Genomic DNA, 24262 nt, shown 5'->3' on the forward strand with positions numbered 1-24262 from the left:
TAAGATTTTGGTTGGGGTAGTGACCTTTATATATATATTTTATTGCACTTCAGGTTCTGGGGTACATGGGCAGAACATGCAGGATTATTGCATAGGTACATACATGGCAATGTGGTTTGCTGCCTCCATCCCCGTCACCTATATCTGGCATTTCTCCCCATGTTATCCCTCCCCAACTCCCTAATCCCCACTGTACCTCCCCTGTTCCCCCCAACAGACCCCAGTGTGTGATGCTTCCCTCCCTGTGTCCATGTGTTCTCATTGTTCAACACCCGCCTATGAGTGAGAACATGCGGTGTTTGATTTTCTGTTCTTGTGTCAGTTTGCTGAGAATGATGGTTTCCAGGTTCATCCATGTCCCTACAAAGGACATGAACTCATCGTTTTTTATGGCTGCATAGTATTCCATGCTGTATATGTGCCACATTTTTCTTGTCCAGTCTATCATCAGTGGGCATTTGGGTTGGTTCCAGGTCTTTGCTATTGTAAACAGTGCTGCAATGAACATATGTATGCATATGTCTTTATAATAGAACCATTTATAATCCTTTGGATATATACCAAGTAAGGGGATTGCTGGGTCAAATGGAATTTCTATTTCTAGGTCCTTGAGAAATCACCACACTGTCTTCCACAATGGTTGAACTAATTTACGCTTCCACCAACAGTGTGAAAGTGTTCCTATTTCTCCACATCCTCTCCAGCATCTGTTGTTTCCAGATTTTTTAATGATTGCCATTCTAATTGGCATGAGATGGTATCTCAGTGTAGTTTTGATTTGCATTTCCCTAACGACCAGTGATGATGAGCATTTTTTCGTATGTTTGTTGGCCTCATATATGTCTTCTTTTGAAAAGTGTCTGTTCATATCCTTCGCCCACTTTTGAATGGGTTTTTTTCTTGTAAATCTGTTTCAGTTCTTTGTAGATTCTGGATGTTAGTCCTTTGTCAGATGGGTAGATTGCAAAAATTTTTTCCCATTTTGTTGGTTGCTGGTTCACTCTAATGATTGTTTCTTTTGCTATGCAGAAGCTGTGAAGTTTAATTAGATCCCATTTGTCTAATTTGGCTCTAGTTGCCAGTGCTTTTGGTGTTTTAGTCATGAAGTCCTTGCCTATGCCTATGTCCTGAATGGTTGTGCCTAGGTTTTCTTCTAGGGTTTTTATGGTGTTAGGTCTTATGTTTAAGTCTTTAATTCATCTGGAGTTAATTTTAGTGTAAGATGTCAGGAAGGGGTTCAGTTTCTGCTTTCTGCACATGGCTAGCCAGTTTCCCCAACACCATTTATTAAACAGGGAACCCTTTCCCCATTGCTTGTTTTTGTCAGGTTTGTCAAAGATCAGATGGTTGTAGATGTGTGGCATTGCCTCCGAGGCCTCTGTTCTGTTCTATAGGTCTATATCTCTGTTTTGGTACCAGTACCATGCTGTTTTGATTACTGTAGCCTTGTAGCATAGTTTGAAGTCAGGTAGCATGATGCCTCCTGCTTTGTTCTTTTTGCTTATAATTGACTTGGCTATGCAGGCTCTCTTTGGTTCCATATGAAGTTTAAGGTATTTTTTTCCAGTTCTGTGAAGAAGGTCATAGGTAGTTCAATGGAGATATTGTTGAATCTATAAATTACTTCGGGCAGTATGGCCATTTTCACTGTATTGATTCTTCCTAACCATGAGCATGGAATGTTTTCCCATCTGTTTGTGTCCTCTCTTATTTCCTTGAGCTGTGGTTTGTAGTTCTCCTTGAGGAGTACTTTATGTCATTTGTTAGTTGTATTCCTAGGTATTTTATTCTCTTTGTAGCAATTGTGAATGGCAGTTCATTCCTGATTTGGCTCTCTTCAAGTCTATTATTGGTGTATAGGAATGGTTGTGATTTCTGCACATTGATTTTGTAGCCTGAGACTTTGCTTAATTTGCTCACCAGTTTCAGGAGATTTTGGACTTAGATGATGGGGTCTTCTAAATATACAATCATGTCATCTGCAAATAGAGACAGTTTGACTTCCTCCTTTCCTAATTGAATACCCTTTATTTCTTTTTCTTGCCTGATTGCTCTGGCTAGAACTTCCAGTACTTTATTGAATAGGAGTGGGGAGAGAGGGCATCCTTGTCTAGTGCCAGATTTCAAAGGGAATGCCCATTCAGTATGATACTGGCTATGGGACAGTCATAAATAGCTTTTATTATTTTGAGATACATTCTGTCGATGCCTAGTTTATTGAGAGTTTTTAGCATACATGGCTGTTAAGTTTTGTCGAAGGCCTTCTCTGCATCTATTGAGATAATCATGTGGTTTTTGTCTTTGGTTCTGTTTATGTGGTGAATTGCATTTATAGACTTGCATATGTTGATCCAGTTTTCCCCCCTGGATGAAGCCTACTTGATTGTAATAGATAAGCTTTTTGATGTGCTGTTACAATCAGTTTGCCAGTATTTTATTGAAGACTTTTGCATCTACGTTCATCATGGATATTGGCCTGAAGTTTTCCACTTTTGTTGAGTCTCTGCCGGGTTTTGGTATCAGGATGATGTTGGTCTCATAAAATGATTTGGGAAGGATTCCTTCTTTTTGGATTGTTTGGAATAGTTTCAGAAGGAGTGGTACCAGCTCCTCTTTGTATGTCTGGTAGAATTCAGCTGTGAACCCATCTGGACCTGGGCTTTTTTTAATTGCTGCCTCTACTTCAGACCTTGTTATTGGTTTGTTCAGGGTTTTGACTTCTTCCTGGTTTAGGCTTGGGAGGCTGCAAGTGTCCAGGAATTTACACATTACTTCCAGGTTTCCTGGTTTATGTGCATAGAGTTGTTTGCAGTAATCTCTGACAGTAGTTTGTATTTCTGTGGAATTGGTGTTGATATCCCCTTTATCGTTTTTTATTGCTTCTATTTGATTCTTCTCTCTTTTCCTTTTTATTAATCTGGATAGTGGTCTGTCTATTTTGTTGCTGTTTTCAAAAAACCAGCCCCTGGATTATTAATGTTTTGAATTGTGTCTATATCTCCTTCAGTTCTGCTCTGATCTTAGTTATTTCTTGTCTTCTGCTAGCTTTTGAGTTTTTTTTTTTTTAATCTTATTCCTCTCACTCTTTCAATTTTGATGATAGGGTGTCGATTTTAGATCTTTCCTTGCTTCTCATGTGGGCATTTATTGCTATAAATTTTCTTCTAGACACTGCTTTAAATGTGTCCCAGAGATTCTGGTATGTTGTGTTCATTCTCGTTGGTTTCGAAGAACATCTTTATTTCTGCCTTCGTTTCATTGTTTACCAGTCAACATTCAGGAGTCAGTTGTTCAGGTCTTATAAAGTTGTGCAGTTCTGAGTTAGTTTCTTAATCTAGAGTTCTAATTTGATTACACTGTGGTCTGAGAGACTGTTATGATTTCCGTTCTTTTGCATTTGCTGAGGAGTGATTTACTTCCAATTATATGGTCAGTTTTAGAGTAGGTGTGATGTGGTGCTGAGAAGAATGTATATTCTGTGGATTTGGGGTGGAGAGTTATGTAGATGTCTATTAGGTTTACTTGGTCCAGATCTGAGTTCAAGTCCTGGATATCCTTGTTAATTTTCTGTCTCGTTGATCTGTCTAATATTGACAGTGGAGTGTTAAAGTCTCCCACTATTATTGTGTGGGAGTCTAAGTCTCTTTGTAGGTCGTTAAGAACTTGCTTTATGTATCTGGGTGCTCCTATATTGCATGCGTATATATTTAGGATTGTTAGCTCCTCTTGTTGCATTGATCCTTTTACCATTATGTAATGCCCTTCTTTGTCTCTTTCGATCTTTGTTGGTTTAAAGTCTTTTTATCAGAGACTAGGATTGCAAGTCATGCCTTTTTTTGCTCTCCATTTGCTTGGCAAATCTTGCTCCATTCATTTATTTTGAGCCTATGTGTGTCCTTGCACGTGAGATGGGTTTCCTGGATACAGCACACTGATGGGTTTTGACTTTTTATCCAATTTGCCAGTCTGTGTCTTTCGATTGGAGCATTTAGCCTACTTACATTTAAGGTTAATATTGTTAAGTGTGAATTTGATCCAGCCATTTTTATGCTAGCTGCTTGTTTTGCCAATTAGTTGACACAGTTTTTTCATTGTGTTTATGCCCTTTACCATTTGGTATGTTTTTGGAGTGGCTGGTACTGGTTGTTTCTTTCTATGTTTAGTGCTTCTTTCAGGAGCTCTTGTAAGGCAGGCCTGCTGGTGACGAAATCTCTGAGCAATTGCTTGTTTGTAAAAGATTTTATTTCTCCTTCACTTATGAAGCTTAGTTTGGCTGGATATGAAATTCTAGGTTGAAAGTTCTTTTCTTTAATGATGTTGAGTATTGGCCCCCACTCTCTTCTGGCTTGTAGGGTTTCTGCTGAGAGATCTGCTCTGAGTCTGATGGGCTTCCCTTTGTGGTGGGGAACCTTTCTCTCTGGCTGCCCTTAACATTTTCCCTTTGTGGTGGGGAACCTTTCTCTCTGGCTGCCTTTAGCATTTTTTCCGTCATTTCAACCCTGGTTAATCGGATGCTTACGTGCCTTGGGGTTGCTCTTCTTGAGCAATATCTTTGTGGTGTTCTCTGTATTTCCTGGACTTGAATATAGGCCTGCCTTGCTAGGTTGGGGAAGTTTTCCTGGATAATATCCTGAAGAGTGTTTTCCAGCTTGGATTCATTCTCTCTGTCGTATTCAGGTACACCTATCAAATGTAATTAGGTCTTTTCACATAATCCTATGCTTCTTGGAGGATTTGTTTGTTTCTTTTTACTCTTTTTTCTCTAATTTTGCCTTCTCATTTTATTTCGTCGAGTTGATCTTCAATCTCTGATATCCTTTCTTCTGCTTGGTTGGTTCAGCTATTGAAACTTGTGTATGTTTCATGAAGTTCTCATGTTGTGCTTTTCAGCTCCATCAATTCATTTATATTCTTCTTTAAGCTGTTTATTCTCGTTAGCATTTTGTCAAACCATTTTTTTCAAGGTTCTTGGTTTCTTTGGATTGGGTTAGAACATGTTCTTTTAGCTCAGTTATTACCCACTTTCTGAAACCTGTTTCTGTCAATTCATCAGACTCATTCTCTATCCAGGCTTGTTCCCTTGCTAGTGAGATATTGTGATCCCTTGGAGGAGGCGACCCATTCTGGTTTTGGGTGTTTACATTCTTTTTGTGCTGGTTTCTTCCCATCTTTGTGGATTTATCTACCTGTGGTCTTTGTAGTTGGTGACTTTCAGATGGGGTCTCTGAGTAGACATCCTTTTTGTTGATGATGAAGTTATTTCTTTCTGTTTTTTAGTTTTCCTTCTAACAGTCAGGCCCCTCTGCTGTAGGACTGCTGGAGGTCCACTCCAGACTCTGCTTACCTGGGGATCACCTGCGGCAGCTGCAGAACAGTAAGCACTGCTGCCAGTTTCTTCTTCTGTTATCTTTGTCCCAGAAGTATACCTGCCAGATGTCAGCCTGAGCTCTATGAGGTGTCTCTTTGGATATATGGGGATCGGGGAGCTGCTTGAGAAGACAGTCTGTCCCTTATAGGATCAAGTGCTGAGCTGTGAGCACTATTGTTCCTTTCAGAGCTGCTGGGCAGGTACGTTTAAGTCTGCTGCAGTGGAACTCATAACCACCTTTTTTCCCAAGTGCTCTGTCCTGGGAAGGTGGGGCTTTATTTTTAAGTTCCTGATGTGCTGCTGCCTTTTTTCAGAGATGCCTGCCCAGCGAGAAGGTAGTCTAGTCACAGTCTGCCAGCAGAGGCGTTGCTGAGCTGTTGTGGGCTCTGCCCAGCTGCTGTGTGAACTTCCTTGCAGTTTTGTATATAGAGGTGTAGTTAGAACTGCCTTGGTAATGGCAGTCTGCCTCAGTAATGGCGGACTGCCTCTGTAATGGCAGACTGCCTTGGTAATGGCGGATTCATTCGGTAATGGCAGACTGCTTCTGTAATGGTGGGCTGCCTCAGTAATGGTGGACTGTCTTGGTAGTAGTGGACTGCCTTGGTAATGGCAGACACCATTCCTCCCACAGAGCTGGACAGTCCTGGGTCCAGCTGTGCTTGCTGTGAAGCTCTCAATCCAGAGCATTTCAGATTGATGGTCTTTGTGGGGATGGGACCTGTCAAGCCAGATCACCTGGCTTCCTATTTCAGCCCCCTTTTTTTCAGTTGAATGGGCTTCTCTGTCTCTCAGGCGTTCCAGGTGCCAGTTGAAATGGCTGCCCAGATTTGTGTGAGATTTTGTGTGGAGACCCACTGTTCCAGCTGAAACAGCTGTGCTGGAGACTCGTGGCGCTTTTCTGCCTGGGAATCTCCTGGTTTGGGCAGTAAAAACTTGTTTGGAAATGTGGTGATCACTCATCCTCTGCAATCTCACTGGGAACTGCACTCCATAGCTGTTCCTATTTGGCCATCTTGGATCATCTCCCCTGGTGCAGTGATCCTATCAGAGACTTGAGGTCCTTACAGGCTCACTGGTTCATGCAGAATTCACTTCCTTACGGATTCAAGACTGTTTTTTGCTTGGTGTTGCCTGGAGACTGCTTTATCTCCTAAAAACTGCCTTTAGATTGTTGCCACATGGGCCCACTCCTTGGGCAATTTACATGTTGTTTGCTTCTGCAAGGCGAGCAGGAGAGTCTGCTGCTGCTGCTTCAGATTTTGTCTCTTTTTGACTCTGACTTATGAGTAATTTTGTCCCAACGTCCCTTCATACTGTCACTCTGAGATCTCCTTTCCTTACATTTGCTTTTGACCCCTGTATTAGTTTGTTTCCATGCTGCTGATAAAGACATACCCAAGACTGGGTAATTTATACAGGGAAAGGGTTTATTGGACTTACAGTTTCATGTGGCTGGGGAAGCCTCACAATCATGGTGGAAAGCAGGGAGGAGCAAGTCACATCTTATGTAGATGGCAGCAGGCAAAGAGAGTGCTTGCTCAGAGAAACTCTGCCTTATAAAGCCATCAAATCTCGTAAGACTTATTCACTATCATGAGAACAGCATGGGAAAGACCTGCCCCCATGATTTAATTACTTCCCACCAGCTCCCTCCCACAACATATGGGAATTCAAGATGAGATTTGGGTGGGAACACAGCCAAACCATCATTCCACCCCGGCCCCTCCCAAATATTGTGTCCTCACATTTCAAAACCAATCATGCCTTTGCAACAGTTCCCCAAAGTCTTATTTCAGCATTTACTTAAAAGTCCACAGTTGAAAGTCTTATCTGAGACAAGGCAAGTCTCTAATGCCTAAGAGGCTGTAAAATCAAAAGCATATTGGTTACTTTCTAGATACAATGGAGGTACAGGCATTTGGTAAATACAGCCATTCCAAATGGGAGAAATCAGCCAAACAAAGGGGCTACAGGCCCCATGCAAGTCCAAAATCCAGTGGGGCAATCAAATCCTTTTTTTTTTTTTTCCTCCTAACCACTAGATGACCAGGGAGGCAATCAAATCTTAAAGCTCCAAAACGATCCCCTTTGACTCCATGTCTCACATCCAGGTCATGCTGATGAATGAAGAGAGCTCCCATGGCCTTGGGCCACTCTGCCCCTATGGCTTTGCAAGGTACAACCTCCCTTCCAGCTGCTTGCATGGGCTGGCGATGAGTGTCTGTGACTTTCCCAGGTGCATGGTGCAAACTATTGGTGGATATACCATTCCAGGGTCTGGAGGATGATGGCCCTCTTCTCATAGCTCCACTAGGCAGTGCCCCAGTAGGAACTCCGTGTAGGGACTCTGACTCCAAATTTCCATTCTGCACTGCCCTATTAGAGGTTCTCTATGAGGGCCCTGCCCCTGCAGCAAACTTCTGCCTGGGCATTCAGTTGTTTTCATACATCCTCTGAAATCCAAGTGGAGGTTCCCATTCCCCACTTCTTGACTTCTGTGCACTCACAGGCTCAACATCATGTGGAAACTGCCAAGGCTTGAGGCTTGCACTATCTGCAGCCACGTAGGCTCCAGCTCTATGCTGTCCCTTTCAGCAATGGCTGGAGTGGCTGGGATGCAGGGCACCAAGTCCCTAGGCTGCACACAGTACAAGGACCCTGGGCCCATCTTGTGAAACCATTTTTTCCTCCTATGCCTCCGGGCTTGTGATGGGAGGCTCTCCATGAAGACCTCTGACATGCCCTGAAGACATTTTCCCCATTGTCTTGGGGATTAACATTCAGCTCCTTGTTACTTATGCAAATTTCTGTAGCCAACTTGGATTTATCCTCAGAAAATGGGGTTTTCTTTACTATCACATTGTCAGGCTGTAAATTTTCCAGACTTTTATGCTGTGTTTTCCCATAACCTCATAACCTCATTATGATTTAGGAGACAGTATAAAAATTGATATGGTTTGGCTGTGTCCCTATCTAAATCTCATCTTGAATTCCCACATGTTGTGGGAGGCACCCAGTGGGAGGTAATTGAATCGTGGGGGCAGGTCTTTCCCATGCTGTTCTCATGACAGTGTAAGTCTCATGAGATCTGATGGCTTTATGAAGTGGAATGTCCCTGAGCGAGTTCTCTCTTTGCCTACTGCCATCCATGTAAGATGTGACTTACTCCTCCTTGCCTTCTGTCATGATTGTGAGGCTTCCCAAGTCACATGAAACTGTAAGTCCAATAAGCCCCTTTTCCTGTGTAAATTACCCAGTCTCAGGTATGTCTTTATCAGCAGCAGAAAAACAAACTAATAAAGTAAATTGGTACAAGTAGAGTGGGGTGCTGCTGAAAAGATACCTGAAAATGTGGAAGCAACTTTGAATCTGGGTATCAGGCAAGGTTGGAAAGGTTTGGAGGGCTTAGAAGAAGACAGAAAAACGTGGGAAAGTTTGGAACTCCCTAGAGACTTGTTGAAGGGCTTTGAAGAAAATGCTGACAATTATATGGACAATGAAATACAAGCTGAGGTGGTCTCAGATGGAGATGAGGAACTTGTTGAGAACTGGAGCAAAGGTAACTTTTGTTATATTTTAGCAAAGAGACTGGCAGCATTTTGCCTCTGCCCTAGAGATTTGTGGAACTTTAAACTTGAGAGAGATGATTTAGGGTATCTGGCAGAAGAAACTTTTAAGCAGCAAAGCATTCAAAAGGTGACTTCAGTGCTGTTAAAGGCATTCAGTTTTAAAAGGAAAACACAGCATAAAAGTTTGGAAAATTTATGTTTGGGTTCTCAGGGACACCTGCTCCTTGGATGAGCACCATAACCTTGGCTTATAGTCTGGCCTTCAAGGTTTAGTAACCTTGTGGGGGACCCATCATACTACATCTAGGAAGCAACATTTTTTTTTTTTTTTTTTTGAGACGGAGTTTCGTTCTTGATACCCAGGCTGGAGTGCAATGGCGCGATCTCGGCTCACCGCAACCTCCGCCTCCTGGGTTCAGGCAATTCTCCTGCCTCAGCCTCCTGAGTAGCTGGGATTACAGACACGCGCCACCGTGCCCAGCTAATCTTTTGTATTAGTAGAGACGGGGTTTCACCATGTTGACCAGATGGTCTCGATCTCTTGACCTCGTGATCCACCCGCCTCGGCCTCCCAAAGTGCTGGGATTACAGGCTTGAGCCACCGCGCCCGGCCAGGAAGCAACATTTTTAATCTCTCCTAGATGTACCATGTGGGGAGGGCACACTGACTGATTCAGGAAATGGGCAGAAGGCTTCTTAGGGGAGATGGCATCTAGCCAAGCCTGAGGAGAAATGTTGGGGCAGTCCAAGTAGAGGGAGCACTATGTGTACAGCCGTGGAGGCATCAGAGCACCAGTTCTGTGTGCCTCAGAGCATGTGGTAGAGGCAGTGCTGTGAGGAGAGAGATAGAATTTGTACACTAGAGCTAGATCCCAAGGATTTTGTCCTACAAGTTTTAATTCTGTCCAAATGTTATGCAAAGGCATGAAAGGGTTTTTGACATAGGAGCCATGAGGTTTATTTTGGTGCTTTAAGAAAAAATTTTCTGTCAGCACAATGGAAAATAGGGTAAGATGGGATTGAGATTGAAAACAGACAATAGTTGTATGTGTTGTAGGGAATTATTCATTCAATAAATGCAGTGTTTTATTTAGTATTTGAAATACCTCATTCAGAAGACTCAGGGAAGTAGATTGATTTTGTAGCTCTTGTCACAAAGAAGCTCACTGTCTAGTTTACAGAAGAAACCATAAACTAAAGGGACATAGGAATGCTTATTTTCAAAGGATTTCATCATTAACTTAATGAAAAACCAAAATAATACTGAACAAAATATAAGTGCTTAGCAGAAGTTATTTTGAAAACAGGAATCAGATTTGATCTGGTATAATTGTAACCTGTAATAACATTTAGTCTTTTGTTTCAAAGTTTTATTGCCAAAATAAGACCTACTAGTTCTTTTGAATGGCTACTAAATACTTTAATCAGGCAGACTTGAAAACACTATTTGGTTCGCTATTTCATTGTTTTGAAGATTTACCTTACCAGGAGCTGATTGCACCGTTGCTAGCAGCTTTTCTGACCTTAAACTCTCTTTGATGATGTTGGCATCACACAGAAGGGATTCATGATAACACACATAAGTACAAATAGTCAATAAAATGATACACACACACGCATGCATGCACATACACATACACCCACACACGAAAGATTATCGTGCTTGTAGCTATTTTTTATATTCTCTTGGTTTTGTCTTCCTGGTACAATAAAGATAACAGGATTGATGGAAAAGCTGTGTGTTGGTTGCCCTCAGGTATCTTTAGCAGGTGTCATTGTGTTACTTTCTCTTGTTGACTTGCTCGCACTACTTAAGTGCCAATATTCTTAGGTGAGCAGTATATTGTAAAACAAACAAAAAACAGTTGAGACAAGCTACTGAATTGTTTTTCAGCTAATTTTAAGGTAGTATTTTTTTTTCTTTTTTTGAGAGGGAGTCTTGCTCTGTTGCCCAGGCTGGAATGCAGTGATCCAACCTCGGCTCACTGCAACCTCTGCCTCCAGGTTCAAGCAGTTCTCTTGAGTAGCTTGGATTACAGGTGCCCACCACTGCCCGGATAATTTTTGTATTTTTAGTAGAGACAGGGTTTCACCATGTTGGCCAGGCTGGTCTCGAACGCCTGACCTCGTGATCTGCCTGCCTTGGCCTCCCAAAGTGCTGAGATTATAGGCATGAGCCACCATGCCTGGCCAATAGCATTCATTTTTAATTGGAGTTAAAGCCCAGAGTAAATTTTACTTTTGTAAAGTTGAATCTCCACTTTGGTGGAAAATTTGGTTAAATCTCTTGTTCTAAAATTAACTCTTCATTCATGGGAGAAAATGTTGGACATTTTTCTAAGATAAATCTACAGAGGTTTTAGGATAACATCTTCATAATGTTTAAATGCGTCATGGACAGCTCATGAAGAGAGTTAAGATCTTATTTATGTTCATTATTACCAGCGTCATTATTTGGGTCTGTTACAGACTCAAATTGACATTACAAAGAAGTAATTGTGATTCAGTGGTATGTATATTTAGGGTTTAAAAAGTTTGTTTCTCTAATATAGTTGCATAATCAAACCTTTCTTGCTGCTATATTTTGTATCAGTATAAGCTGTCTGAGGATTTTGTTTAGTTTTAGTACCCCTAGAAGTCAGAATTTAGCAGATGAAGCCTTGGCTTGGATGGACTTGTTATGTCATATCAGATTCTGTACAATAATGTGTCAGACTGGTTGAAAAAAATATATATTCTGATTTTTAAAAATTTCATCAGAATTGATTATCACATTTACTGAGAAATTTTTCTCAGCATTAACTTTTTGTTGTTATATCTTTAAATTGGAATAAAACATAATTCTAGTTGACATTTTTATTAATATTCTGAAAAAAGTGAGCTTGGATTGCATTGTTTTCTGTTACCAAATGAAAATGACAGGGTACTGGAGCAGATACATACAACTAATTCCACCACTAAACTCACAACTCTTACATATTAGTTGTATGTCTTTGGGCAAGATATAGAACTATTAACCTTAATTTTTTCCTCAGGAAATGGAGAAATAGTGACAGAACCTGTTGTAGGACTATAGGGTTGTTGGGAAGATAAAATTAGATAATGTATATAAAGTGCTAAGCACAGTGCTTGGCATCAGCAGCAGCAGCAGATGGAACAACATCCTCCACTCATCATGTATCATCTCCATCTCCACTGCCCTACTTCAGGCCTTCATCAGCCTTTCACTCTTTTTTTGCAGAACTTTATCATCCCATTCTCCATATTGTGGTCAGTGACCTTCCACACACAAATTTGATCTCACTACCTGCTTAAAATGCTCCATTGACTCTTCTCATTGGCAGAATAAAATTCAGACTACACTATATATATTGTTTTTATGGTGTTCCATTACTCTTTTTTCTTTGAATTTTGTGAAAATTAGTGTTTATATCGATTAATAGGACTACATAATTTCAAATACAGCATAATATGTAGACATAAATAATCTGCTTAGATATTAGCTGATATAAGGATAACATTAATGGTTGATGGGTACTTCACATCAAGTTGCAGGTCTTTGATAGTGCATAGGTGTCTTCTTGGCTTTGTTTTTGCTTTATTTTCTTTTATTCAAGTTTCAGATGACTTTGGATAGCATGCCTTGTAGATTTACATCTTGAACTTTGAAGACTGAAGAATAGGAACCTTATAAAGGAAATGTAATATAATGGTAATAGCGTAATTGGAAAGGAAGGAAACTAGGTCAAGACAAGAGAGAATATGTATATATTAGACTAGATGTTATTGTGAAAGATTTCCTCAAGAAAGAATCATTCATGTATTGTCTATTATGTATATTTTTATATAATTGCATTGACAGCATTAATACATATTGATGGAAATCTATGGTAGAATGCCTGTTTGGAAACCAGGAATAAATGGTTACTATGTGTATGGCAGTCATCAATTGCCAGTACAGCAGAAAGCAGAAGGAATGTGTAGCTATCTGCCCACAACCTATCACTTTCTTTCTATTCCTAGCCATCTGTACGGGCTTCCCAACTCTTGACTTTTTCTTCCTATAAAGCTAATTCCTTTTTACCATTCCATTCTTTTTGAAGTGCAAATGTACCCAAAATTTCTAGATAGTACTTTAAGCTTAACTTGAATTGATTATTTTCAATTCTATTTGTGGACAACTTGTTACCTTTAATAGTTAATAGTCTATGCCAGAGCCACTTAGTGTCCAGTCAACAAACAAGTACAGATTAAGTGCTGAAATTGAGAGTGTTTAGAAACCCCTTTAGCAATTTGACAGTACCTAAGCATTTGTTACTGCATTTTACAAAAGCAACAGTCAGAAGCTGATTGGAAATTAAAACCAGAACCAGCAACTAAAACAAAAACCCTGGTCTTTCACTACAGTATTTATTATGTGAGCATAATAAAGTGAATGTTCTTTTATGCCACTAAGTTTGAATATTGTTACATAATGGTAGTACTGGGGAAAAATCTCTAAAAATTGGCCTCATCTAGAATTGTGATTTTAAAAAAACTGGTAAGTGAGAAAAAAACTTTGTGCTGTCATTGGTGTGTTGCTTTTTAAGTCACTATAGTATTTCAACTTTGTATATACATTTAAAAACGTAGTTAATAACTTCAGTGTCATATTTAATTGCCTAGGAATGTGTCATTTCTGGGCTACATCTTTTATGAGCCTTAAATTATGCTTAACGCATTATATACATGGATGTTTTCTTAGGCTAATAATGTATCCAGCACTAAGCTACAAACATCTCCAGACTTTACTAAGAGCCAAACCCAAAGGATCTAATTTTTCAGAATTAGTCTCTATAAAATATCATAAAAAGAGGCTGTGTAGGTTCTGTGAGTTCTTTTTAGCCCACAGTTTTATTAGAATATTATTAGGGGTGTTCTTAAATTTGAATGATCCTAATATAGTCTGCTCTGAATTTTTGAAATATTAGATGTTGTATCTAATATAATTGATCATTAATGAACTGAAGAGGTTTCCTCTGTTGTAGAGTTTGCATATTCAATCTACATTGTTTTTAATCAATTTATTTATTTGCATATGATCATATCATTACTTTTTTTGGTACTTGAATTTGTAGAAGATGGATATAGCTTTTCTCAGTATACTAGAACACAGGAGCCTCTTTTTTATTTTTGCCATTATTTTCTTCCTCCTCAATTAATTGTCTATTCACTTAAACATTTATTAACCATAAAATAAAATAATAAGTGTCATTTATTGACCATCTGCTATGTGCCAGGGACTATGCTAGGTGCTTTGCATACTGTTAATTCATTGTATCATCTGCAAATGAAAAATATATATTATTTCCATTTGACAGATAAAGAAATAGATTGTATATTAATATTTTAACTAAAGCAAAAATAACATAAAGCTGTTATTTCTACATGGTTTTTGACCCATAGATCTAGTGCCTCTTGTATAAATACCTGTTTATCAACAAGAGAGCTTTACCTGACTTTACCCAAGTAGCTAAATTACTCAAACACATGTATTTTCATTTAATGAAACGATTTGTCCATTAGTGCTTTTTTTAACCCTGGCAGAAAAATATTTTTATAGTAATCCTAATCTGAGTTTCATGATGAAATACTGAAAATAACTCGTGGTTATTAGTGATTTAATGCTAGTAGTATAATGGTAGCTTTGTTGAGGTTTAAGAGGGAGGTTAATAGTGGGGTCTGGAATCTACTCAGTTAATCCCAGCTCTATTCTGTGCTAGTTGTGTGACCTAGTCAAGCCTCTTCAGCTTCCTTATCTGTGAAATGGGGATGTTATAACTGCACCCCAAGGTAAGCTTATTTGGTTTTTTAATTATGTGAGAAATTTTACTAAACTGGAATTTTTTTTCTTTTTTGTGTTTGTAAGGACTAGCTTGGGCTTTACGTGGGGCTAAACAGGGCAAGCTTTGCAGTTGTATTGTTGGTGTATGTTGCACTGTTTCTCAGAATCTCATGATTTGTTCATTTATAACAGCAATAGTCTCCTGCTTTATGCTAATTTTTTTTAAATTGGCTTTTTTCTGGTTTTTTTTTTAATGGGTCTTTGACACACCAAAAAATTAATTCTTTGAACATTTAGCATCATAAATATGTTTATTTTGAGCTTAGTCTTCAGTATAACATGTGTCATATCTATAAAGATTTTAATGAGAACAGGAAAATAACTGTATATATTTGAATAATTATGCAAATTATAATTGAAAGAAAAATTCCATGCCAGATTAAGACTAATGCTAATTCTTGTGATAATTTTTTCTGAGATTTGGTGTTTTTATTTAGCATAATAGACATCAACTTTATGATACTGGAATATACAGTAATTTTTCCTTTGAAATTAATAATTAATGTTATTATGACTTTACTTAGAATTTAAGCAGGTTTCTAGCCCAGGATCTTTGTATGTGTTGTTCTCTCCTCTTGGATGACTCTTCCCTACTTTCATCATATTTCTTCTCATCAGGGCTCACCTAAACACCATTTCTTCAGAGACGTTTTACCTGTGTATCGGTGTACCCTGTACTCCTCCTAGTTTTTTCATAAGTCTGTTTCTTTCTTTTCATACATTTTATTATAGCTTTAAGCTACATTATTTGTTCTTTTTACCTATTTATTTGTTGTCTGCCTCTGCCTATTGTAACTAAGCTCCATAGGATAGAGGGAAATGGGTCTTACCTACTACTTTCATACAGAGTGACTAGGAGAGTGTTGACGACACCACCAGCAGTCGATGCTCAGTAACTATGATGAGTAACTAGGTGAAGAAAAGAGTTAAGTAGCATCATCCCAATTTTACAAGGTCACACACAGCTGCTCAGTGGTAGGACTGGAATTTAATTCCAGTAGTCAGTCTAATTCCAAACACCTTATATGGACCCAGGAGAAAGCAGTTTTATATATATTTTCAAGCTCAATCATGACCATAATCCTGTGATAAGAATCATTTCTCACATTTTACAAATGAGGAAACTGGGGTTCTCAGTGACTTTGTCAAAGGTGCATTACTGCAGAACTGGAGAAGCAGTTTATTTGGTCTCAAGCTCAGTGTTCTCTAGTGCAAATCAGAGATGGCTTTTATAAGCCTATTTTTGTGTGTGTGTTGTGCAGTCTTTTTCTGTGATCATTTGAACTCAGTCTAAATCTACCTTAGTGTGCTTTGATGCAAACTTCTCTTAAAAAAGGAAAAATAGAGGAGTGCATTTTCTATTTCAATCTTGCACCCTTAGCTAAGCCCAGGTAATGGTGTTAAACAGGTAGCTATTTGAACTTGGAGGCTTATTTCATTCCTAGTGTTTTCAGAAATTCTTTCAGCAAATATTTACTGAGTGCCACCTATTTGCCTGATTCTCTAGTAGCTAAGTACTGGAGAAAACAATGCTGAGTAAGACTCAGACCCTACTCTCAGTGTAATAACTATGTAAAAATATTTAAAGCAGCCTTAAAAAATATGTAATACTGAAATGAATGAGATACCTGCACTCACTAAACTGGAAAGATACCCTTGAGATAGTGTTCATTGAAAAACTGAATTGTAGCCCATGAGATGTAGCATAAGTCTTTTTTGTTGTTGTTGTTAAAGAAGGTGTATGAATTATATAAAAAAGAATAACCTCTGAAACTGAATAATGACTATATCTGGACGTGGGATTGTATAGGCAGAAGGTGGAACTTTCTTCTATACAGTTTTCTATTGATAGGATCAAGAGTAATTTTTTTTTTCTTTTTAAATATTTCTTAGTGATTTTAATGTAGAAAAAAAGGATGTAGAGAAGATTTTTATATGGAGAACGTTTATAGATATACTATTTTTTAAGTGAAAAACAGTACTAGAGTATGATTTTGATTTTCTGATGTATCTAAATTTTTTCTGTAATACGACTTTTATAATATGATAATAAAGAAGTTTTTATTAAAGCATTCTTCCTGCCCTGTTTCCATTAAGAATCAAATAAAAACAAATAAAAAAACTAAAGCAAGGTAAATATTGTAACTAAAAATGGGAGTTGGTGGTAGTGGGAATGTGTAAATAGGGAAGCACCTTATTTTCTGATTTTTGGTTTTTCCTAATGTGTCATCAGTTAACTTTATTTGCTTAATTTTAATGCTAATAATAACAGCTAACATTTATTGGGTGCTTATTAAAGCCAGATACTCTTCTAAATACTTTACATATGTTAAGTTAATCCTCTGAGGTATGCTCTATTATTAACCCCATCTTAAAAATGAGGCTCAGAAAAGTTAAATATTTTGCATAAGGTTACAGAACTACTAAGTGGCACACCTATGATAAAAACCTATGTTGTCTTTCTTATGCTATCTCTAAGTACCAGTTTGTGAGCTTTAAATACCAGTTCAATTTTCAATAGAGGTTTAGGTTTTTCTGCATTAATGGAAAGAGATTATTAATTTTAGGTCAGGATTCTGGCAGTCCTAGTGTCCAAATGTATTTTTCAGCCCCTTCAGGGATTGTGAAAGAGCCTTCGTGATTTCTACATCTCACCAGAAATGAACAGATACAAGTGATAAGCTAACATGTTGGTTACATTCTGGTTTATTTTTCTCTGGGTGGGCAGCTTGGCATAATGGAAAAAACATGGGTTTTAGCTTCAGTTAGATTTCAGTTTAATTCTGGCTTCAGCATTTTCTGGCACAAGCCTTTAGTTGAGGCACTTTACTTTGTTTTTTCACTTGGAATATAAAGGTGATAATACAGCCCTTTTAGGGTGGTTGTGAGTATGACATGAAATGATATAGGCAAAAGACCTTTAATATAGAGTCAAGCATATGGTAAGATCTTAACAAATATTAAGGCATTTATTCAGGTAGATGTCTCAGAATAAAATGAGGATTAGTCTTGGAAAACATATTTGACCTGGTTCTCTACTATAAAATGCAGGTGCAACTGCTGCTAGAGAAGTGAATATTCTGTGAAAAAGTATTCATATTTTAAGATGTCTGATTAATTTAGTACATCCTTATATACAGACTCAAATGATTTGTGACAATTAATAAGTTTATTATTAATTATTCTTGCATTTCAAATCATAGTGATGTAAAACGTTGTAGTTAATTATCTTGCAAACATACATTTTGAAAATCATAATCTGGTAATAATGGGAATGTTTTCTCTCAAATCATACTAAATTCATGTAGCATTCTTTGATTAGTTTTCTCATATGAGCTTTCCCCACCTTGATCTTTTGATCTTTTAGATCTTTGAGGTGTTTTCACAGTTTTGTCTATTTTGTAATACATTTTTCTTTCTTTTTCTTTTTGATTTTTGAGACAGAGTCTTGCTCTGTTGCCCAGGCTGGAATGCAGTGGTGCCATTTCTGTTCACTGCAGCCTTCGCCTTCCAGGGTCAAGCAATTCTCCTGCTTCAGCCTCCTGAGTAGTTGGGACTACAGGCGTGCACAACCATGCCCAGCTAATTTTGTATTTTTAATAGAGACGAGGTTTTATCATGTTGGTCAGGCTAGTCTCAAACTCCTGATCTCAAGTGATCCACCTACCTTGGCCTCCCAAAGTGCTGGGATTACAGGCATGAGGCATCATGCCAGGCCTGTAATACATTTTTCTATCACTTTTTTGCCAATCTTTTATATTTTCTGCTATTTAATGTTAAATGTTACTCATTTCTACTTGTGCTTTTGTTTTCAACTTTTCCTTTGGGGCAATTTATAAAAAATGTGATGCATTTTAGCCTACTGCTTGTATAGAAGAATATCTTTGTATATTTATTAGAGTGATTGCAGACTTGACCTGTGCTGCACATTGGTATCTAACATAGTTTAGAGTCATGATGCCACCTCAAAAAGGGTAGAGGAGAGCAATCAGATTCTGACTGGGTAACCAAGGAGCTGTCTTTGCAATTGATTTGGAGTATATTCCTTAGTTTATTTAAAATTGCTTTTCTGGCCGAGCATGGTGGCTCACGGTAATCTCAGCTCTTAGGGAGGCCAAGGTGGGCTGATCACTTGAGGTCAGGAGTTTGAGACCAGCCTGGCCAACATGGTGAAACCCTGTCTCTACTAAAAATACAAAAATTAGCCAGGTGTGGTGGCCTGCACCTGTAATCACAGCTACTTGGGAGGCTGAGGCAGAGAATCGCTTGAACCTGTACAATGAGCCAAGATCTCTCCACTGCACTCCAGCCTGGGCAACAGAGTGAGACTTCATCTCAAAAAAAAAAAGAAAAAGGAAAAAATATTGCCTCTCCTACAATTTAGTAATTGAGTATATTTGTTATGTGTTTCATAGATGTGCCCAGTTTGAAAACACTTACTTTATATATGATTTTATGATTTAACTAACCTAAAAAGTATTGGGCTTAAGGAAATCCAAGAATGATTGGATGATGAATCCAAGAATGATTAGAAATCCAAGGTGACTTCTTAGCTGTTATTTCATTTTGAATGAAATGGATATATATGAAAACTAACTTATTTTAAAAACACAATTTGCAGCCGGGAACAGTGGCTCACGCCTGTAATCCCAGCACTTTGGGAGGCTGAGGTGGGTGGATCATGAGGTCAGGAGTTTGGGACCAGCCTGGCCAACATGGTAAAACCCTGTCTCTACTAAAAATACAGAAACTACCTGGGCATTGTGGTGGGCGCCTATAATCCCAGCTACTCAGGAGGCAGAGGCAAGAGAATCACTTGAGCCCCTGGGGGGAGGCAGAAGTTACAGTGAGCCGAGATCATGCCACTGCACTCCAGCCTGGGCAACAGCAAGTTTCTATCTCAAAAAAAAAAAAAAGTGTGTTTTTTTTTGTTTTTTTTTTTTGAAATGGGGTCTCGCTCTGTCATCCAGGCTGAAGTGCAGTGGCGCCATCTCGGCTCACTGCAGCCTCCACCTCCCGGGTTCAAGCAGTTCTCCCCTTCAGCCTCTCAAGTAACTGGGATTACAGGGCCACTCCACCAAGCCTGACTAATTTTTGCATTTTTAGTAGAGTTGGAGTTTCACCATGTTGACCAGGATGGTCTTGAACTTCTGATTTCAGGTGATCCACCCGCCTCGGCCTCCCAAAGTGCTAGCATTCCAGGCGTGAGCCACCGTGCCTGGCCAGGAATTCTTATTTTTAAAAAATAATTTTATTTATAAATTTTACTCTTACTATATTATCTCAGCATAGTAATGGAAATGAGGTATGTTCATTATTAACAAAATTACTTCTTTTATTCTATAGTCTAATGTATATCATCATCAATTCAGTAACTGAAAATAATATCTTAAGTTCTGAGTGGAATGATTTTTCCTGTTTACTATCAGAAGTTTTCTAAGCTTGTTTATTTGTTAAATAATAAGCTGTTAGGGAATTTGTCATTCTCTTTTCTGAGATAGTACTTTTGATATAAGACTGCTTGAGTACATAAATGAAAGAGTTGAATGTTAGTAAAAACAATGATTTAAAAAATCAGAAATTCTTTAAGTAATTTGGATCCAGAACCAAATGAATAAATTTTACATTTTCCTATTAATATAGTTCTCCAGGATAGTTCCGTAGATCCATAGTACCCCTTAATTCTTTTCTTTGCCTTAGCATGGTACATCTTCTTTCATCTCTTCACTTTTAAACTATATGTGTGTATGGAAATACCCCTTAATTCTAAATTGTAGATTAGGAAATTTTTCATATTTTTCTTTTAGAAGAATTGAAATCAAATTCTGCCACAACTGCCAAACCTGGTTGAACTTTCATTCTGTGTACATTGTTATTCAGCCTTCATCTGTAGTCCAGGATACTTATTACTTTCGTAGTATCTTAATTTTTTCTGTACCTCCTGATTATCATAGATATTGGTGGCCATAACTGGAATAATTTAAGAAAAGTTGATCCCTAAAGAGTTACTTATTCAATGTACTATACAAGGAATCTTACTTTACCTCTCACTGTTAAGCCTCATAACACCTGTATCATAAAATAACCTAGGGATCTATTGATAATATATATAAAGTGCTAGTGTGGGCTACCTGATACATAGCAGATAATCAACAGGAGGCAACTGCTGCTTTTATTCTCCAATAATGTCTGGAACAAAAGCCAATACATGCCTTCTGCTGAAAGCACTCGTTTGTGTCCTGATTATGGTCACTGCTGTTCTTCCCGGGGTCTTTACTCCTGGACAATAAACAATGCCAGCAGAAACTGAAAGTGACCATTTTTCTTCTCTCTGAAGAAAAATTTAATATTGACTACATTTGTTAAAATAAGACATTTGTGTTAAGTTTATAAGGCAGATATTCTTGGGGGAAAGTGTTTTTATTTTTTTTTTAAGATATCTCTTATGGCCTTGGCTAATTTTTGAAATCTTGTATCTTAGAAAAATCTTTATTCTTTGTCATGATTAAGGGGTGGTTTGACTGGATTAATTTTTTTCCTTAGAAAATCTCCTATAATTTTAAAGGTATTTAAACCCTTTTGGCTTCTAGCTTCCATTGGTTCTGTTGAGAAGGGGTTTTTTGGACCACTTTGAGTCTCTCTTTTTTTTTCTTTTTTGAGACAGTTTTTTGCTTTGGCACCCAGGCTGGAGTGCAGTGGCATGGTCTCGTCTCACTGCAACCTCCGCCTCCCAGGTTCAAGTGATTCTTCTGCCTCAGCTTCCAGAGTAGCTGGGATTACAGGTGTGCACCACCACATCCAACTAATTTTTGTATTTTTAGTGGAGACAAGGTTTTGCCACATTGCCCAGGCTGGTCTCAAACTCCTGGCCTCAAGTGATACACCCACCTCAGCCTCCCAAAGTGCTGGGATTACAGGTGTGAGCTACCATGCCTGGCCTGACCACTTGCATCGATCTTTAATTGGTTACCTGTTTTGTCACTTAATAACCTTTAAACCTTTACTCCTGTTGTTTTAAACAATTTACCAGATACCTTTTGGCCTCCAGTGTCTGTTTGGGAATGTTTGGGGACCGTTAATTGATAGTCAGAGTGCCTGGGGATGCTAGGGGCATTTCGTATCTGTTGGCCAAAGAAGTTAATTTTCTTTCAGTTAATTTCCTTGCATCTGAGGAAACAATCTCACCCAAGATGTCAGTAGAGGCTCTCTTTGGAAATGTTGTGACCCTGGGGAAATATAAGAATAATTACAGCTGCGTATTGATTATGATATATGATGACAGAAACAAGACATATGCACCAAAGATCAATGAATATGTTTGGTAATAATGTTATAGACATGCGATGTGAAATGATGGAGGAAGAAAGTATAAATGACATGGTACAAATTGAATCAATAAAAATCACTGTGAAATTCAGCCATTAAAAATTTTCTATATATGTTTATCATGTCACTGCTTGTACATTATATGCACTATTATGCTTAGTAATGTTTCTGACACTTTTTCAATATTTCTACTTTTGACACTTTTTTCTGTATTTCCAAATAATACCTCCTCTTACTTAATTACTTTGACAGATCAAGAAAATTAACTCTTACTCTTTTTTAATAGTAGGATATCTGTTTGTAACATAAACACTTAGCAATTCCAGATCCAGAAAGATTTGAAAAGGAACATGTTTGCAAAGGCTAGAACATGATTGATAATAGCTATATATTTCTAAATTAGAGTGGCATTCAGAAGGAGTTGAACAGGGTTGTATTTGTGCAGTTTCATAGTAGTTTTTGAGTTAGCAATTTGCACTTCTATTTCATTAATTTTTTTTGTTTGTTTGTTTTTGAGACTGAGTCTCTCTGTTACTCAGGCTGGAGTGCAGTGGCGGGATCTTGGCTTATTGCAACCTCTGCCTACCGGGTTCAAGTGATTGTCCTGCCTCAGCCTCCTGAGTAGCTGGGACTACAGGTGCATGCCACCACGCCTAGCTAATTTTTTAGTAGAGTCAGGGTTTCACCATGTTAGCCAGTATGGTCTCAATCTCCTGACCTCTGGTGATCCGCCCACCTCGGCCTCCCAAAGTTCTGGGATTACAAGCGTGAGCCACCACACCTGACCTTATTAGTATTTTAGGAAATGATTTACCAGAATAGCATATGTAGGCAGCTGTATTATAAGAATTTGGATTATCCATCATTTTTCTGTGGTCCATTTTACTGCTTTACTTTATTAATATTGCTGACTAAGAAAACTGTACATTAGAAATACAGGACTCCAAGGAAACAGAGAAGGAGTAAGATAATAAGGTAGGAAAATTGACAAAGATTTTAAAATAGTAGTGTGATAATTTTGTATTAACAGAATAATTTAAAGCATTTTAAAATAATTATTAATGCAGAGTCTTCATGTTAATGTGCATATGGTATACTTTTACCTTTCAGAACCTAAATCACAGCCACAGCAGCTTCATCAGGGACAATACAGATCATCAAATACTGAGCAAAATGGAATAAAAGATATTAATCAACTGAGATTTCTTCCTCGAAATGATACCAGGCAGCCAAGAAATGAAAAACCGCCTCGTTTTCAAAGAGACTCCCAAAATTCAAAGTCAGTTTTAGAAGGCAGTGGATTACCTAGAAATAGAGGTTCTGAAAGACCAAGTACTTCTTCAGCATCTGAAGTATGGGCTGAAGACAGAATCAAATGTGATAGACCATATTCTAGATATGACAGAACTAAAGATACTTCGTATCCTTTACGTTCTCAGCATAGTGATGGTGCTTTTAAAAAAAGAGATAACTCTATGCAAAGCAGATCAGGAAAAGGTCCCTCCTATGCAGATGCAAAAGAAAATCCACTTCCTCAAGAATCTATAGATTATAATAATCAAAAACGTGGAAAAAGAGAAAGCCAAACATCTAATCCTGATCATTTTTATGACAGGAAATCACGAACAATAAATAATGAAGCTTTCAGTGGTCTAAAAGTTGAAAAACATTTTAATGTAAATACTGATTATCAGAATCCAGTTCGAAGTAATAGTTTCATTGGTGTTCCAAATGGAGAGTTAGAAATGCCGCTGAAAGGAAGACGAATAGGACCTATTAAGCCAGCAGGACCTATCACAGCTATACCCTATGATGATAAAATATTTTACAATAGTGGGCCCAAAAGAAGATCTGGGCCAATTAAGCCAGAAAAAATACTAGAATCATCTATTCCTATGGAGTATGCAAAAATCTGGAAACCTGGAGATGAATGTTTTGCACTTTATTGGGAAGACAACAAGGTATGGATGCTTTAAAGATACTATACACTGGTATTACTAAATGTAACATTCTAGTGGGACTTTATAGAAGCCATCACTTTGGAACTATGAGGTTTTTTCCTATGATTATACTTATTTAAAATCTTGGAACAGATTTATAGCTATATAAAGGTTA

General features: G+C 38.1%; 1 protein-coding gene across 7 annotated transcripts in view; it reads left to right on the forward strand.

Annotated features, from left to right (window-relative positions):
* The window catches only part of TDRD3 (tudor domain containing 3), a 194648-nt gene that overhangs the window by 125779 nt on the left and 44607 nt on the right, over positions 1-24262 (forward strand). For all 7 annotated transcript variants that reach the window (XM_064369127.1, XM_021667174.2, XM_064369128.1 and 4 more), the window contains one exon: positions 23258-24108. In XM_064369127.1, the coding sequence (XP_064225197.1) occupies positions 23258-24108 (851 nt within the window). The remainder of the gene's footprint in view (positions 1-23257; positions 24109-24262) is intronic.

The sequence above is a fragment of the Aotus nancymaae genome, unplaced genomic scaffold (genome assembly GCF_030222135.1).
Source record: "Aotus nancymaae isolate 86718 unplaced genomic scaffold, 86718_ANA_hifiasm-v0.15.2.pri h1tg000088l, whole genome shotgun sequence".
In the NCBI taxonomy this organism is placed as follows: Eukaryota; Metazoa; Chordata; class Mammalia; order Primates; family Aotidae; genus Aotus; species Aotus nancymaae.